Consider the following 18,430-nt stretch of genomic DNA (forward strand, 5'->3'; position numbering starts at 1 on the left):
CCAAAGTTGTTTTAGTTTATGCGTCTGTTTTCCCTGGACAATTTCCCTCAAGCTGCAGTGGAGGAAGAGCAACTAAAGGAGGGAATTTTACACCAAAAAGTCTGTTACTTTGGGAAATGTTCACTTGTTTTTTCTTATTCAGTTGGCTGAAGATGAACATCAGTCTCAGATAGAATTCTTAATACATTTCTGCTCGCAACAAGAACTGCTCACTTACAAACTAGGAAGAGTTCTGGGATGGCCTGTATGAACCATAGAAAAACTTAAAAATGTTCATTCCTGATTATTGTTTTAAAACTGACCTGATAATATATGAAATTAGTTAACCCTGTAATGATTTACAAAGCCAGGTATTCTTAAAGTAACTATCTTGAAGACCTCCGTTTCGTTCTCTTTGACGGCACCTTTGGCGAAAAGTGGTAATTACAGAAGTGCTTTTGGATTTTCCAGAGAACGTAAACACGGTCACTCCTGGGATATCAGCCAGTTGGCAATTGAAATGTGAGCCTGGTTTGTTACCTGCATGTACTCTCTCTAGCAGAACAACCACTGCTGGGTGACAGAAACACACGTCACTAACTTTGGGTCGCTTGTGATTTTTCCTGGGAATATCTCAACAGACACACATCTTGCTCAGTTTCTAATAGTGTCATTGCAATGACTTTCATCAGTGAGCCGAAGGCTCAATCAAAATTGTATTACCTCATTTGGCAATAGATAGTGATTTAACAGACAATTATTTCCGGAAATCTTTGATATTCTTACTTTAATTCACCATAGTATTCACTGTCATATTATATTATGGCTTCTAGCTTTAAGACAGATGGAAATGTAGTTCAACTTTCATTGACGGAATAATTTTACCATATGTATTTCTGTTTATCTTGTATGATATTCCTCTTTAATGACTAGGAAAAAAAAGCAAATGCATACAAACAGCTTAAACAGCGCTCTTCTCCATGTTTATGAAGAAAACATACATGTGTAAAATTAATGCTTCAGTCTGCCTCAATATTTCAGTCTATAGATGTAAGCTTACCGGGCCATGGCAGGTCAAAGAGTCATCATCAGCACGCTCACACTGGGCATCACACTCCACACACACTGACCCATTGGCATACTCTCGAATATCCCTGAAAGAGATGGAGGAAAGAGAAGGAGGGAGGGAGTGTGATGGAAAGAGAAACAGAAGTGAGACACAAGTGGGGGAGTGAAACATTATTTGAAAGATTGAACAACAACATTACACATTGTAAAAGAGACCAGATACACCTTGTTGTACTCAGTTTCATGTAGACCTTTTAATAAAATATGCCTCTTTGCTGGAGTTGTAGGTATGAAGGCAGCTAAAAAGCTGAGCGACAAGACTACATTCACCTCTATTCCATTTGATCAACTCATTCAGCACTTCTATTTAATAAAAATCTATAATAACCTGAGCAATATTGTGAAAAATCTGTATTTTCAACCAAACTGTCCTTGTAAAAGCAAAGAGTGCCTCAAATTATCATTTTTTTTATCCATTGTTCTGGTGTCAGGGTTTAGCTAGTGGCTGGCAATATCAAAGCAATATTTTAACATCACTCTCTTCAAATACTCAACAACAACAAAAAAAATCCCCAAAATATATTGTATTGCACAATTCCAACACCTACAATTTTCACAAACATTTTCATGTTTTTGGTTTGGGAACTCAAATAATTTATAATATAAAATACTGCACTGTTCCTGCTAAAAAGGCACCCATATAAAAGAAATAGCTCTGACCAAAGATAACATGTTTTTGAGGAATAATCCCAGTTATCTATGTTGGAAACCAGCACTTTGGGCAATTCAGGTTTGAGACAAGAAATTAAGTGTAATTCAGCACTAACATAACAAAAAAGAAAGCTATAAAAACATTCACTGGATTTTGACAGAAGCACATTGAAGCTTCATGTTTTCAGTCAGATTCTAAAAGTCTCCAGAAATATATTTTATAACATCCATGTAAGCAAAGTAGGAAAAAAAAAAAAAACACATTGGCAATGATCTATTGAAATCCTGCTAAATACTAATTACAATCTCAATGTCATCCTCACATTTTGTTCATAAAAATGTTCCCTTCAAATGTTTTTTTTATTTTTTATTACTGAACACGTGCTTTTTTAAATGATCCTTTTCAATCAATTTTGTCTGAATCAAACCAGAGCAGGTACAACACATGGAGGTGAAAGAGAGATAGACAAATTATTAGTGGTAGGGGATGACTAAAGGTCAGTAGATATAGCTATAGCATGAGCAGAATGTACAATACACACACACTCGCACACACACTGTTACACCCGCAAGCATTGTAGGTAATTAGCTAACCGTAATACTGATACCATCAGTCAGGGGGTCGCCACAGTTGAAAGGTGCAGTGCCTGCGAGGAGTGCAACAGTTTCAAAAATCAATTAAATGAAGTGCCTTGTTATTCAATTTCTGCAATCCCCTTATAATGGTAGAACACCGGAGTGGCCTGCAAAAGTCATTAAACCTGACCACACTGCGGCTGAGTTGGCACTTTGCCTTTTTGTCACTGCAGGAGAAGGAGAATTCATTTTGGGTACTTGTCTTTTGGTCAGTGAGGAAAAACACAATGTTCTCAGCAATGGGAAAAAAAATATGTTGCTGTCCCGGTGGGAACCAAATCAAATTAGTATTAATTATGCTTCATCTGGCCTTCATAAAACCTTCCAGGAGGCAAGGAAAGTAAGCCTTTGTCTGTGTGTGTGCTGGTTGAAATAATAAAGGCTGCAGACATCACAGGACTTCAAAGCTATTGCATGATGTTCCTGTACTTTCCTGTACTTTCTTTGTAATAGGACGCAGATAAAAAAAAATACACTTTTACGTAAAGTCTATACTGCCAAACCTGCGTGTTCACACAATCAAGTAAAACTGCATGTTTGGTACTTTGAACTACAATGTTCAGGTCGTTTTGACTTGACTAAAAATGTTCAACAACCAGTAACAAATCACTGGAGACACTTCTTGTTTTGCTGATATCTGACCCATGCCGAATTCGTATTACTCCTGGGTATGAGATGAAAAAAGTAACAATGAATACTGTATGTTGTGAAGAGAAATCTTCTGTTTCTGGTTTTCATGTGCTACTGAATCTAAATTACCACAAACTAAGACTTACTGGTTTTGTTCTAGTGCAGAACTTTGACATACAACTATTATTATTTCAATTTAAACCTGGAGGACACAAAATATTGAATAAAGGTATACCTGTCGGCAGTGTATGTTCAACTCAGTTTCCAAGTGCCTTGATATTAAGTCCTCCGCACTTTAATGTTATCCCTGTTGAGGTAGACATGCTGTACTTGTGCTGCCTATCCACAATCAATCCACATTGGAGTGAAATTGATGGAACAAAACCTTGAACCACAGAACAACTTGAGGACTTGATTGGACTAATACATAAATACTGAACAAAGACCACATAAAAGCACAAGCAATATATAAAAAATATATATATATTTCATGTCGGAATCATGAAACACAATGTGGCTGCACTGAGATGGTGAAGGGTTAGAGTTGCATTCACTGAATCTTTGTGTTGGGTGGATGAGGTGCCAGTGGTGTTGGTGACGTGGGCGGTGTGGGTGGTGCTGACGTGCAGGTGGACAGGTAGGCAGGGCGTGGCCCCGTGCGCAAGCGGTGACTGTGACACGCAGTGACACGCCTAGCCCCCCTGCCCTAACGGCACCTTCTGGTCCTCCTCACTCCTCTCCAATGCGGCCACCAAAATTTTTAGATCAAGTTTGGACTCTGAACTGTTACGTAACTTTCCAGCAGTTTTGTGAGAAAAAAACATCTAAAATGTCATTAATAAAACTCCCTGAGGGAGCAGGTCTCGTCACCTTTTATTGGCAGGTAGACAGCATCAGGCTAAATTTCCTTTTAAAGTTAAGAGACCCCTGTTGTTATGACACTCAGCAGGAGTCTCTTTAAAACCAAAAGTTACCCCCACTTTTTAAATTGTTATTTTCGCCCCTGGCTCTTCATATCATCCCTACTAAACAGAAAAAAAATTATTGCTTAGCTTTGAAAAGTGCAACAAAGAGCCTTCGGCAGTTCTTGAAAACTTTTGATAAGCAGGTGGTGCAGCAGGTCTTCAAACAACAGAGGATTATTTTAAGTCCACCAAACCCTATTCATATCTGCACAGGATGAGCCGACTTGTATTTTTTTTTTTTTTGTATTAGTTCTTGATTTGATTTCCCTGCTGTTTCAGTCTCCTGAAACCAATCTACAATGCTTCTGCAGCGGGTCAACCTATGTAGGGATCAGTTTTCTCTTTCCTGCACTGCTAACCTTTAAGTTATATTTCATTAATGCTTTATATTGGATATCTAAGACAAATAAACAGTAAGCAGACTTGAAATTTATCCGAATTTATTTTCAAAAAGTGGGAAAAACAATGTTAAAATCCTATTATTTAAAACTGTGTATTATGTCTTCCCATTGAATGGATTAATTAGTGGCTTAGAGGGAGTTTGTATATCCTGCAGAATAATCATAAGTTCCTGCCTGTGCTCAGCTGACCTCGCCACCAGAGGACCCAGTTCAGTGCTTAGTGTGCTTAACAGCCTCCTCTTAGAGGAATAAACAAACTCTTACTAGATTTGAACACACAATTTGGATCAAAAATATCTATTGCCATAAACTTCCTCCTGCTGTGAAAATGTGATCAATTTATAATTGAAAATTACTACTTACATTTAAGATATCAATTGTAATGGGCATTTTTTGGTTTTGAAAAGCTAACATACAAATTATAATTCATATTATTTTGTTGTTTTTTGGGGCCAAATTCAAACAGTTCGTAAGGCACTAAACAAAACTAAACGTTCTTCATTCGTAGTTGAGGAGTGCATGTTTGATTGTGTCCATGCAGCTGAAGTGAATTTTATTTCCTAGTAGAATTCACAAAGTGCTGTAGTTTTTCTTACTGTACTGGTGGCTGGATGAGGTGAGGTACATACAGTTTGCTTCACTCACATCCATCACTTCAAAAGCCTCCTGTTGGTTACCATAGATTTGACAAACATTTTCTATTGCTGCAACTGTATTTATCTCTATATATAAATGTATATAAGGTCTGTGTCTGAGCATACATAATGCTGCAGATGGAACATGGTGGCTGTGTTCTTTTTTAAAATTAAAGCGTTCTGAATCAAGGGGAAAAACAAACCTAAAAAAGTGAGTTTTGAAGTGGCACTTAAGAGCCCATGTACAGTGGAGGGCAACTTCCCCATTCTGTAGGTCTCATGTTTTTGGTACATGCAGTAAGCAGCAGAGAATTGGTGGATCTGATCCACACTGTGAAGATAAAATGGGCTTCTGACATGCAGCAACTTATGATAGAGACTTGAGTGCACCTTTGTGTGTCTATATGCACATGTTTAAAAATGCTAGAATACATAGGAACACAGCCTGACCATCTGTGCCAAGCCAAGTCTCAGAGACAAGCATACCCACCCTGTTTTTTCACATTATGTCACAGATAATTAAAGGCCATTTTATCAGTGACGCACTGATACCACGTTGCGTGTTGCAGCGATGTCATGTTGATGCTGCCTAACTTGTACCATGAATAAGTTTGGACCGACTTTGTCCCACATGTGAACCTTGCACCATAAAATGAATGAGTAGGGACAGGATCAGTGGTGATACTGATGAAGGCTGGAGTGTCAAAAGCAAGTTCTGCCCCCGGATAACGCAAGAAGCTTCGTCAACTGCATTACATATTTGCCCAAAGATAGTAGGTCCCAGTGATCTATGGGTGTTTTGATTTATCTGGCAGAGAAAATATGGTGATATTAGAGATATGCCATTTTTATTTTTTATTTTCTCCCCACTTATATTTGTTTTTTCCCTTATTTACCTGGTTACTAAGATGGAGAGAACAAAAAGGGAAAAAGTGCAGTTTGGTTATGAAATGTTTCATTCTGCCTTCAAATGGGGTAGTGATCATCATGTTCATGAGAGGAGTCAATATTAACGCATTCCTCTCTTGTGGTATTGAACCCAAAGTTCACAAGTTGTGACATGTTTGTTGGCATTTTCAGATATCGTAGCGGCCATGTTGGATGGTAAGTTAATGTATTGTCATTTTAGTTGCACATCTGGAAAGGCACCATTAATGCTGAACGTTATGTACAACTTTGTGAGCAACATGCGTTGCCATCCACGTCATTTTCAGGGAAGGCCTTTCTTATTCCTGCAGATATTATAACAGCATGGCTTCGTAGTAGGAAAGTCCACCTGCTATACTGGCCTATCTGCAGTCCAGACCTGTCACACATTGAAAATATTGTTGCATCATGAAACAAATTTCACTTTTAAAACTCCATCGACTGGTCTCTTCAGTTCCCAAAGTTTACAGTGTATTTAAAAGAAGAGATGATGCAACAAAGTGCTCAGTCAAAATGAACTTATATTTTTCATAAAACTATAAGATGTCTGTTTCAACACTTGATAAATTATCTTTAGTCTATTTTCAATTAAATATGAGTTCACATGATCATGTTCTGTTTTTTACATTTTATATGGCGTCCCAACTTTTTTTTTTTTAAACAGGGTTTTGTTTAAGTTATCACATTTTAATTGTATAAGGGATACCATAGCACATTATTTCAATCAATGGCACATCTGCTGCCTCCCTCAGTCAGTGCAGTAGCAACAGTGCTACCCAGCCTGCAACCTTACATCCTTTTATCCATCTGCTATTTATCCATCTGTGATGTCGGTACTGTGTTTATGCACATGCATAACTCACCCTTCGTAAAGGTTGCAGATATCCACACAGGTTCGCCCGCGGCTGAAGAATCGGCAGGTCAGGCAGTGGTCTGGGCCAGGACCCCAACACCCGGCATCTGAGCACAGTGGGTCACACACCATGCGTTCCTTGGCTGCTCAACACACATATACACAAAGAAAGACAGTGTTTAAGAGTAAAATATTTTATTCATGTTAAATGCAGTTCTGACTGAGGATTTAGTGTTTGTGCAAACACAAAGAATAAAACCTAAATTCCCCCCAAATTAGCTGAGTATAAAATTAGCCCACATAATAATCCCATTATTCATGAAAAGACACACAGCTAGATGTACTAAGGCACATGCAATTTGCGAGGGCTTGATTTTGCATTATATTTCTCCGCCTCCACAGAACAGCTGTTCATTTGCGATGGCCTATAAAGGCTATGTTTTTTCTGAGGACAACTTTCCTAAACAACAGCAGGAGTAATTGCAGCAAGAGAGGGATAGGTGTGTGGCTGAGAGACGTACTGAATGATTATGCTACCTCTCTTCAGTGAACAATAACAACACACTGCAAGCAGTCACAGAACAACAACCCTTCTGGCTGAACTGAAAGAACTGAAAGACAAAATACTCCCCTTCTATTCCGGAAACTTAAAAAAAAAAAAAAAAATCACATTAATCATCGCAGTTTAGTTGAGGGCTGCAGTTCAGTGTGAGTGTACATACTATATGTTCTGTATATATATACACATGGTCTCTATGTGTAGTGTGTGTACAGTGCTGTGTGAAGCAGGGAAATGTGCTGCCTTATTATGAAAATGCTGAGCAAACAATGACAAATCACTGGTGAGACCCAGAAAACACCTGCAGGTGCAAAGCTAACTTGTTGTTACAAGAAACATCTAGTACATGAAAAATACTGAAAGTTTATTGTCTGCATTAATATGAATGATTTCCTCTAAACACAGCCTTTCAGCTTTTTTTCTGAATATTCCCTGGTCTAAAACCCCAATAAAATATATAAATAGTGAATATTCAACCAAAAGATATTCTATGGGTTTAAAAAAAGGAAGCAAAACTCAATGTGCTTTGAACACAAATCCCGCTCTGCACATGAACAAACAAGTATTATTGGCTGTTTGACAAGCCACAATAAATATATACAAAAACACCCAGTGTGAATTTTTTTTGGTGTTTTTTTTGCTTTGTATTCATCCCACTTGTAGCGAACAGTATTCTGTTCTCTTTGTTTCTGCCTCAGTGTTTTTCATATAGTACCAACCAACTCTGGCCACTACATCTGCTCTGTAATGGCTGTGATCTCTTATCTCTTTGTCTCTCTTGTTCCCCTTTAGCACTCAGTTCTACAAAGGTTGGTACATTTTGGGAGCATTACAGTGACAAAATGAGAGTGCTGAAGTAACACAGGGATGACACTACAGATACACTGGGAACTTTTATCATGCCATCTGCCTCTGATGTGATTTTCTCTCTTGTCGTTGGATTTTAAAAGTCTTGTCTCCTCTCCTCTCCTTCCTCTTTGTGTCCATAAACATGGTTATTAAAAGGCCCCTGCTGTTTTCGCAGTCCTGGCCATAGGGGGCAACGCCTCTGTGTTACAGCCATGTTCAGAATACTTCAAAATTCTGACAGCAAGAAGCAGATAGATGGAAAAAAAAACTGAAATCAAGCCTTCCTTTTGAGAACAGAGGATCAAAGCTTTGTCTTTCACATGAGACAAAAGCACCTCTCCTCCTGTTGGGCTTCCAGTGCCATAGGTGAACTGACCAGGCTGACTGAAATGAGGAAGGATGGGTGCTGAACAAAAGACATAAACAATGGAGAATAGAAGTTGCGTGTCTTTTTAACTAGCAATATCAAAACACTTTAGATGTTTCTGACACGGTTGGGGGGAAAAAAGCACTAGAGGAGACTTTTTGAGTCCCAAGGGAAAGAAGAGAACGGAAGAAAGAAAGAAAGAAAGAAAGAAAGAAAGAAAGAAAGAAAGAAAGAAAGAAAGAAAGAAAGAAAGAAAGAAAGAAAGAAAGAAAGCAAGAAAGAAAGAAGGAAAAAAGAAAGAAAGAAATAGACAACAACAAAAACCCAATATGACACAAAACAAGACATTCTCAGTGAACAAACAAAAACCTGTCTGTGAACTGTGGTGATTAAACGTGTCGAGTTGGAACTGAACTGTTGCCTCCAGTTTCCTGCACTCCTCTCTTCTGTATCAAAGGCAGCATTGAAAGCAAAGCAGGGCAGCCATTGAAAAGGCTAACAAGTGTCGAGGGGCAGCTGGGCAGATTATCTTTTCCCTTTGCAACATGGCACAACAAAATAACGATATAATCTAGGAAACACATGATTTTGAACCCTTAATCATGGATGAGTAAGAGTAGTGTCATCATGAACCAACATGAGAAACTCTGTCTGATTATGTGGGCTAATTTTATCAATAATATGCCTTTATACGCAATCAACCGAGTAAATCAAACAAATCTCTGAATTACAAGGGTTTACATTGCAATAGGACAATGTTATCACTGTGGCAACTGCTGATTGGTCAAAATATAGTCATGTGATTCAGGAATCTTATTTTGAAACTGGACTACATCGTCCTATGTTTTTTTTATTTTATTTTTTTATGGGTCATTTACAATTTGTATATATATATATATACTATTTGACATTTATAAAGCGCTTGTGAGTCCTTTTTCTCAACATTTTGAATTGTGAGAAAAGCTGTTCAGGAATTACAAATAGTGAACTGGACTCCAAAGTCAATCTGCACACATTGCATCACTCAGACCTGAAAGGAGCTCAACACAAGAGAATGTACCAGGTATGTGGAGTGCAGGGCCGTTAAATGTTAAGAAAACAGTGGTTAAAAGCCCAGTCTATGCAATTGAGCTCATTGATGACGGAGCAGTTTTGAGTCAAAGATTTGACCTTTCAAATTTGTGTGTGAAGAAAAAAAGATGCTTCGCTTACTCATGTGTCACCACACGGCCTGCACTATAGAGACATCATTATAAAACACTGACATTGTATTACTAATGGGCAATCACTCAAGAGTTACTGTGAGGACTCTATCATCAGCTCTGGGATTCCCTTTTGTCAAATATTTGCCCGGATGAAGTTCTGGTGACTGAAAGCTCGGCTTTATTGTTAAATACTGGAGCTAAGTGAGAGGAGCTTTGAAAATGTCAACACAATGTAAACATGTTTGAAATATGTGTCAGTCTGCACACCCAGTTAAGTAAAACCAGATATTGACTTAGTAGGCTCGTTTGTGTGCTGCAAGTTACAGAATTATTTTCAGTCACAAGTCAATAAAGCTTGTTAGAGATGCAGCTCAGGACCAGACTTCATCTGAGTGCTCACTGTCAAATTATAGCTCAATTAAAATAAATGTAACAGTCTAATGCAGAACCAGACATACTTGAAGAGAACACGCTAATTTAAGACAAACCTGTCAAATAACAGACAGATCAGTGAGTTTAGCACTTAGTTAGTACTTCAGATACAGTAAAAACTGGCTGCCTTGGTTTTAGGTTTCTCCAACTACCTAATGAATTCTATATCACTGCATATTTACATGAAAAATGGCAGAGTACAGGCTCCTTCTCCTCTGTCTTTGTTGCCCCGTAGCAGTGCGATGCCTGCCCTTTACCAGTCCCTGCTAGGCTCCGTCAAGTTTAGACACAGTTAGACACACACACACACACACACACACACACACACACACACACACACACACACACACACACACACACACACACACACACACACACACACACACACACACACACACACACACACACACACACACACACAGAACCGTGTCAGGAATGTGACTGACTCTCACCCAAAGTCTTCAAAGTCTCTAAAATTGTGTGTATGCTCAACAATAAGGAACTGCCCAGGGGAAAGGAGCACATGAGCAAAGAAAAGGGTTCAACTCAATAATGCAAACACCGGCTCTTTAATGAATATTATACATAAATGAATAATACCTTAACACTTGTGGCAGTGATATAATAAAAGCTCTTCCATTTTTAGAAACACAGTCTTTACCTCATTAAATCAGTTATTTGTCTAATTTGATTTGGCCAAACCTCACAATCTCAGACTGAGTTTGGACAATGGGTTTAGGATTACAAGAGACAATGACAATGGCAAAGGAGGTTTGAGAGTAAAACACATTTCACCCAGAAAAAGGTATGGAACAAACAGAGCTGGTAAATAAGCACTCTGGCACTGTGGCTCCATTGTTGGAAATCTATTTTTCTCGAGCTCAACCATAGGTATGTTTTTTCCATAATGTATTGTGCTGTGGGATTGATACTCCTTGGTTACCAATACATATTTCATTGTTAGAGTTTTGTAGTGTTTTAGGTACATAATCCAGCTGTGGGTGATGCAATCAAATAGTTTGTGTCTTCGACCTCTTTGCCCTGGCAAAGGAAGGCAAAATAGTTTTTTCCATTCCTGTTTTGGTAAATGAGATGTGTTCATTTTTTGTTTTGGATGTTTAGTGTCGTGAACTTACAGCACTCCTGCGGGCTTCGGTTGTTGCGGACCAGAACCTTTTGGTTTGCAGCGCGGAACAGTCTCGTCCAGTTGACAGTGCTGTAGTAGCAAAGCTGGTTGTTCTCGGCAATGTGGACGTTCCCGGCACTGATCTCCCTGAGAGACTGAAGCTGCAGTGACGAAATGCCCTGCTGCTTTAACACCAGCAGGGAGATCCCGCTGAGAGGAGAGGATGGGTGGAGGTGAAGGGAGGTAGAGCCAGACAGGAGCAGGGGAAAGGTGAAAGGAGCAGGAAGAGAAGAGGTGAGGTGGAACAGGGGTGGGAGGGGAAAAAGAAGGGAAAGGAGAGAGTATGGATTCATTTCACCAGTTTGGTTAACTTGGTCAGTGCTTTGTGACAATCCAATCTATCTTTTATCGTGTTATCAAATGGCATATTAATGAAGTTTATATTCATACCCTACAGCATTTCTAGCAGATTATGTTTATATGCTATCTAGCATTTTAGCTACTTGGAATGCATTATTTAAAAACAAATTGTTTTCAAGATTGATTTACCAAAATGTCAATATTTACTTATACTCATATCAAAAAGGCTTTAAACACCCAGAGTCCCAGCTAAGCCTTTACATAAAGAATAGACAATTGTAGAATAGAAATCCAGAGAATCCCTCTTTGACCTGTGAGTGCAAAATAAATAGAAAACAAACTGTTTGCACATGAAACAAATATGTAATTTTCTCTCTTCCCTCTTCGATGTACTCTTCTAGCCACTACAGCCATTCACAGTAGGGACACTTTAAGCTTCTCCAATGTTCGCTTCATCACATCAACAACACATACAGATACAATCATTATTGTGTCAACAGTACTCATAGCACAGTATCATCAGTTAAACATGATACAGTATGTTAATGTTTAATCTGTTTCATTTTACTGTTGCCAAAGTAATATAACTGATCCACTGCCTCTGGTTAATCATTGATCGTATATACATTTTCTTGTGTTGTTGCAACAATGTGACGTGAACATATTTTCCAAACAAGCCTCTCTTTCTTTCTTTGTATCTTCACAGCCTACCCCCAACTTTCCTCACATGCCCCACATGCACAGTTTAAAAATGACAGGAGGCCAGTGGGATGTCAGAGCCATCAGAGAGACAGAGAGTCTTACAGGATCAAGCACGGGGCAAGGGGGGTTGGCAGGCTGTAATTTGTACTGCAGCCTGCTGTTTCCATCTGCAGGCAGGTGCAGCGCACATACACACTGTCACACACACAGTCAGACACACATATAAAGACACACTGCAACCCACAGTCCCTACCAGATCACCAGCCAATTTGTTTCCATCTAAATGCCACTACAAAGTTTTAGAGCACTCTTGTAAAAAACACTAAAATCTAAATGATAAATAATTATGTTTTATCAGCTGGTTTAAAGCAACAGTTGTCTCCTTAAATGTCAAAACAAAACCAGGACAAAAATGGGCTTCAAGCACCATGTTCTTTGGCAGTAAATAATATTGCAATTGGTGAAATTAAAATGCAGAGCACTAAAAAAATAGAAGCACAGCTAGCCAAACCATATTCACTGTTATTTTTCATTAAAAAAAATGATTTAAATATGTAACCTCAGCTACGTATAAGCTACTGCTAGATGTAGATTACAACTGGGAAAAACACCGCTCGGTTTAAAATGTTAAAGACTGTGAAACAATGGAACTTTCACAGCATGTCTCACCCTGTGCGGTACCTTCTGTTAGTATTATTTATTCTTGTATTAATTATCTTCTTGTGGGTTACAAAGAAACGGAAAAATTAATGTCATACACTTTTTGTAGAGAATATATGCACCTTGAAATGCAATGCTTCGAATGTTTGCATTTTATATATTCAATGTTTATGCTGCTGTTTTTAGATCTTTATAATGAGCTCCAGTTTCAGAGATGACGGATCTTTTACCACATTATGCGACAAAATAAAATAAAACCCCTTTAATACTGAGCTCATTTTGAGGTATTTGTTACATGACAATGGAATATATTACACTCAACTGTCTAAAAAAAAAAAGGATCACAACAGAGCTGTGATGATAGCAGGTACCTGTACAGGGCTCTTCCCCCAATAGTTGCCAGGTTGGAGAAAACACTCAAGTCTGTCATGTTGTCAGGCCAAGACTGGATGTTAAGAAAGCCTAAATGGGGACAGACACACACAGAGGCACACGGGTTATAATGAGTCAACAGGAACTGACAGACCAGAATCACCTGTCCATCATATTGTCCATTTCACACAGTGACAGGACTGGCATCTCTGTAGAGCAATATTCAGGGAAACACACCACCTGAGTCTCATCTGAAACCAGCCAAGTATGTCGAAGCCAGAAAAATGTAATAGGCAAGGTAAATCCACAGAAGAGTTTGGTAGCAGCTATACCAAGTGTAAAGTCTGACATATCAATATATTTGCATTTCCTTTATCTGCCTCTTTACTGTTGAATCATTTAGAAGATTAAATGAAAAGCTGAGAGGATGGCGGTGGCTCATTTAGGATTTTCAATAATGGATACAGAAATATGAAATATTTAGTAGAGGAACAGTAGGGGAGTACAATCCCCAAGCCAGTACCAGAGGACAAACAAAACAGTAGGATGAGGCGATGAGACCGAGAAAAAATCCACAGTCGGAGGAAGAGGAGAGATACGGAACGAAGGAAGTCTAAACAAATACGATGACAAGAAGAAGAAAATAAAAAAAACACAACAGTTTATAAATTACTTTAGCAGTAAAAGAAAACAGAGGTCACAAGCTGATGTTGTGTTGCCTTAATGAGAAAAGAGAGAGACAGAGGACGGTGTTGGGTGGGTGGACCTTGTGAGTGTGATAAGCAGTATGGTGCATTCTCTAATCAATGAACAGTATCTGACTCCATTATGTTAAACTGTGTGATTTTCTCCCCCAGGATGCATCATTTTGTCTGTCAGGGATAGCAGAGAGAGGCAAGCGGAGTAGTGAAGAATAAAAGGCCACTCTTGGCTTGTACAAGAGAGCAATAACCTTCAACAGCAGCTTTATCAGTCCGTGGACGTCGCTTAGTTTGTTATGTCAATCCCTGCTGAGCAGCGGCAGTGTCTGAGCAAATTCTTATTAAGATGGTTTGATGAAGAAATGGGAGAGAAAAAAAAAATCTGGTAAATGTAAAGAATCACACACCAGGGCTTATGCAGATGGACCTGAGCAGAGTTTGATACTAATCCTCACACGAGCATTTTTTTTTTTTTTTTTTTAATGCACGAGTATAGTAGTTACAATCGAACAGATGGGGGGGAAAAAAACAGAATTCTGTATTATGAAAATTTTTCTAAATGAAGAACGATGTTTCACTAAGTAATATAGTATAGTATATAATACTCCTACTTTGTGTACTCTTTATACTCTCTTGATTTACTTAATGGCTGCCATTATATAAAGTAGTTATCAGAATTCATTCCATAATTAAGTATTATGACATATTTACATTCCTAAAATACTGTATATTTGTGGAACCTGGTTGTTTGTAAAATCCAATTGCAGTTTTGGTGTTTTTCCGTTTTGTTTCTCGTGGTGTGCAGTTTATGGAGCTGTGAGAGCCTCTTTAGCCCGGAAGCAGCAGTGCTATAGAATCTTTAGCGTCGCACTTGTCGACACTAAATGACAAAAGGTGCAGCGCTGAGGTGCCTCACAGATCTGCCATACAGGAGCACCCCCTCTCCCTCAAGATAACAGCGTCCTGCCTCCTGCACACTTGCCTGTGCTAATGTAGTCATGCGCTAACAACACATATATACTCCACCTGCACGAGGTAGAGCCTCAAATTCTAGTTAATTCTATATAATGCCAGTTTATACTACTTTTAGATGCAAGTCAGGTTTTTGTTGAGAAAACGGGAAATGGCCGGTTGTTGTTACCATCTTACCACTAACTGATAGTGACTTAATATAAATGAAGGCCCCAGCACAGCATCTTCATATATTGGACTTCGTTTATCACAGCACATTAAGTTTTGTCGCCGACTTAAAACCGTGAACTCATCTATGTGTTTTGTTCTCCATAGTTGGCTGGTATATTATTATTCATAAAGCCATTCTGGAAAAACCACATCAATATACTGCATATACTCTACATATAAATATTTTCACAAAGTTTTTTCACTGAGCTCATCTACTGATCATAATCTTACATCATAAGACACGTATCAACTGTCTGTACCCAGTGTACAGACAGACAGGACAGAAAGCTTTTACTGTGTTTTCTGCTGTAGTCACTTGGAACAGTTTGCAAAATGAAATGAAAGTAAAGAACATGGTGTCTGAATTCAGTTTTGGTTGTGAGCCATATTTTGTGTTGTCCTGTCTACAACTTAAGATTCTGCTGTCTCGGTCAGGTCTCTCTACGTTCGGGCCAAAAACACCGGTTTTCCCTGCCTCATTCACTCAGGGAGAGAGAAGTGTAATCAGGGGAAGAAGGGAAACAAGCAAGCTCATCGAGACCCGCTCGGCTACTCATTGTGAAATAAAACAAACAAACAAACTTGTGCCTCTCGTAGCTGCATGACGAAATCTGACACCCAGCTGGAGGGGCTAATGCGATACTGCGACTCCCGTCAGACCGTCACACGACATGTGGTAAAGCCAGCAGTGGTGGACTATGTGTGCTTGTCAACAAAGATTGGTGTACTCATGCTGCTGTGGTTGTAACATACTGCTTCCCACCACAGGAGTTTCCATCTATCCATATATACCTGTAGTTTTTGAGTTGGCTGTTTTGAAACCTAAAACTGTACCAAATACCATCAAGGTTGTGTGAGAGGACAACATACAGGACTTGGTGTACAGCATTGGCCAAAAGTTTTGAGAATTACACAAGTATTGGTTTTCCCAAAGTTTGCTGCTTCAGTGTTTTTAGATATTTTTGTCCGATGTTACTAAGGTATACTGAAGTGTAATTACAAGCATTTCATAAGTGTCAAAGGCTTTTATTGACAATTACATTAAGTTTATGCAAAGAGTCAATATTTGCAGTGTTGACCCTTCTTTTTCAAATACCTCTGAATTTTGACCTGGCATGCTGTCAATTAACTTCTGGGCCACATCCTGACTGATGGCAGCTCATCCTTGCATAATCAATGCTTGGAGTTTGTCAGAATTTGTGGGTTTTTGTTTGTCCACCCGCCTCTTAAGGATTGACCACAAATTCTCAATGTGATTTAGGTCTGGGGACTTTCCTGGCCATGGACCCAAAATTTCGATGTTTTGTTCCCCGAGCCACTTAGTTATCACTTTTGCCTTATAGCAAAGTGCTCCATCATGCTGAAAAAGGCATTGTTCATCACCAAACTGTTCTTGGATGGTTGGGAGAAGTTGCTCTCAGAGGATGTTTTGGTACCGTTCTTTATTCCTGGCTGTGTTCTCAGGCAAAATTATGAGTGAGCCCACTCCCTTGGCTGAGAAGCAACCCCACACATGAATGGTCTCAATGTTTTACTGTTGGCGTGACACAGGACTGATGGTAACGCTCACCTTTTCTTCTCCGGATAAGCTTTTTTCCAGATGCCCCCAAACAACCATCAGAGAAAATGACTTTATTCCAGTCCTCAGCAGTCCAATCCCTGTACCTTTTGCAGAATATCAGTCTGTCCCTGGTGGTTTTCCTGGAGAGAAGTGGCTTCTTTGCTGCCCTTCTTGACACCAGGCCATCTTCCAAAACTCTTTGCCTCACTGTGCGTGCAGATGCACTCACACCTGCCTGCTGCCATTCCTGAGCAAGCTCTGCACTGGTGGTGCCCCGATTCCGCAGCTGAATCAACTTTAGGAGACGGTCCTGGCGCTTGCTGGACTTTCTTGGGCGCCCTGAAGCCTTCTTCACAACAATTGAACCTCTCTCTCCTTGAAGTTCTTGATGATCGGATAAATGGTTGATTTAGGTGCAATCTTACTAGCAGCAATATCCTTGCCTGTGAAGCCCTTTTTGTGCAAAGCAATGATGACTGCACGTGTTTCCTTGCAGGTAACCATGGTTAACAGAGGAAGAACAATGATTTCAAGCACCACCCTCCTTTTAAATCTTCCAGTCTGTTATTCTAACTCAATCAGCATGACAGAGTGATCTCCAGCCTCGTCCTCGTCAACACTCTCACCTGTGTTAAAGAGAGAATCACTGACATGATGTCAGCTGGTCCTTTTGTGTCAGGGCTGAAATGCAGTGGAAATGTTTTTTGGGGGGATTAAGTTCATTTTCATGGCAAAGAGGGACTTTGCCATTAATTGCAATTCATCTGATCACTCGTCATAACATTCTGGAGTATATGCAAATTGCCATCAGAAAAACTGAGGCAGCAGACTTTGTGAAAAGTAATATTTGTGTCATTCTCAAAACTTTTGGCCAGTGGTGTACAACCAGATCCAGGGGGCATATGAAGCCGCCCCCCACCACCACCCTACCCACTTCGTTCAATCTGACTGATATCTATAACGTTGACCCCGGTATACCAACCACTACTTAAGTGGTTTCCCCAGGGCAACAAGCAAATAGGTCAGAGTCGGGCCAGAGGGGGGACACTTCAGCTTTACAAGATTGCTTTTAACACACAGACGGGAGCATCATCACATAGACATCGAGGAGTATGTTGAGGTGGAGACTGGTCACTGCCAAAAGCAGAGAAGATGTCACTGTCATGAAACAAAGCGCCATCTCATCATCCTGTGGCACCTGCTTGGAGGGGCTGGTCAAAAAGTGACATCACAGCCAACCTTCCCACCTCGCTAGATCCTGTTTAGTTTGGATCTCGCCCCCTGTTGGTCCTCAGAAGATGCCGTTTCCTTCACCCGTATTCACACTGTATTCTAATCTAAATCACACAAGCACCTTAAGGTTCTTAAGATTTTAGTTCAGTGTTTCCATCATCTCACAACCCTGCTTGCGCTTACAATCCACCACAGAGAGAGTCAATAGCTTTAAGTTCCTCAGAGTGCATTTAACAGTAAATTGTTAAATTGTTAAGTGCTCTCAGAAGAATCTGCATGTAAGGAAACTGGATCAAGATAGCAAGGCCTGATTAAT

The 18,430-nt window shown here is 39.5% G+C and overlaps 1 protein-coding gene across 1 annotated transcript in view; it reads right to left on the minus strand.

Annotated features, from left to right (window-relative positions):
- The window catches only part of LOC138620899 (receptor tyrosine-protein kinase erbB-4-like), a 299,444-nt gene that overhangs the window by 73,080 nt on the left and 207,934 nt on the right, over positions 1–18,430 (minus strand). Inside the window, exons 11-14 of the mRNA XM_069698538.1 lie at positions 13,437–13,527; positions 11,354–11,553; positions 6,816–6,948; positions 1,040–1,133 (exon numbers count right to left, since the gene is read on the minus strand). Of these exons, the coding sequence (XP_069554639.1) occupies positions 1,040–1,133; positions 6,816–6,948; positions 11,354–11,553; positions 13,437–13,527 (518 nt within the window). The remainder of the gene's footprint in view (positions 1–1,039; positions 1,134–6,815; positions 6,949–11,353; positions 11,554–13,436; positions 13,528–18,430) is intronic.

This window comes from Brachyistius frenatus, unplaced genomic scaffold (assembly GCF_029030835.1).
Source record: "Brachyistius frenatus isolate BFR_SWC_R1_liver_20210118 unplaced genomic scaffold, ASM2903083v1 Contig_27, whole genome shotgun sequence".
In the NCBI taxonomy this organism is placed as follows: Eukaryota; Metazoa; Chordata; class Actinopteri; family Embiotocidae; genus Brachyistius; species Brachyistius frenatus.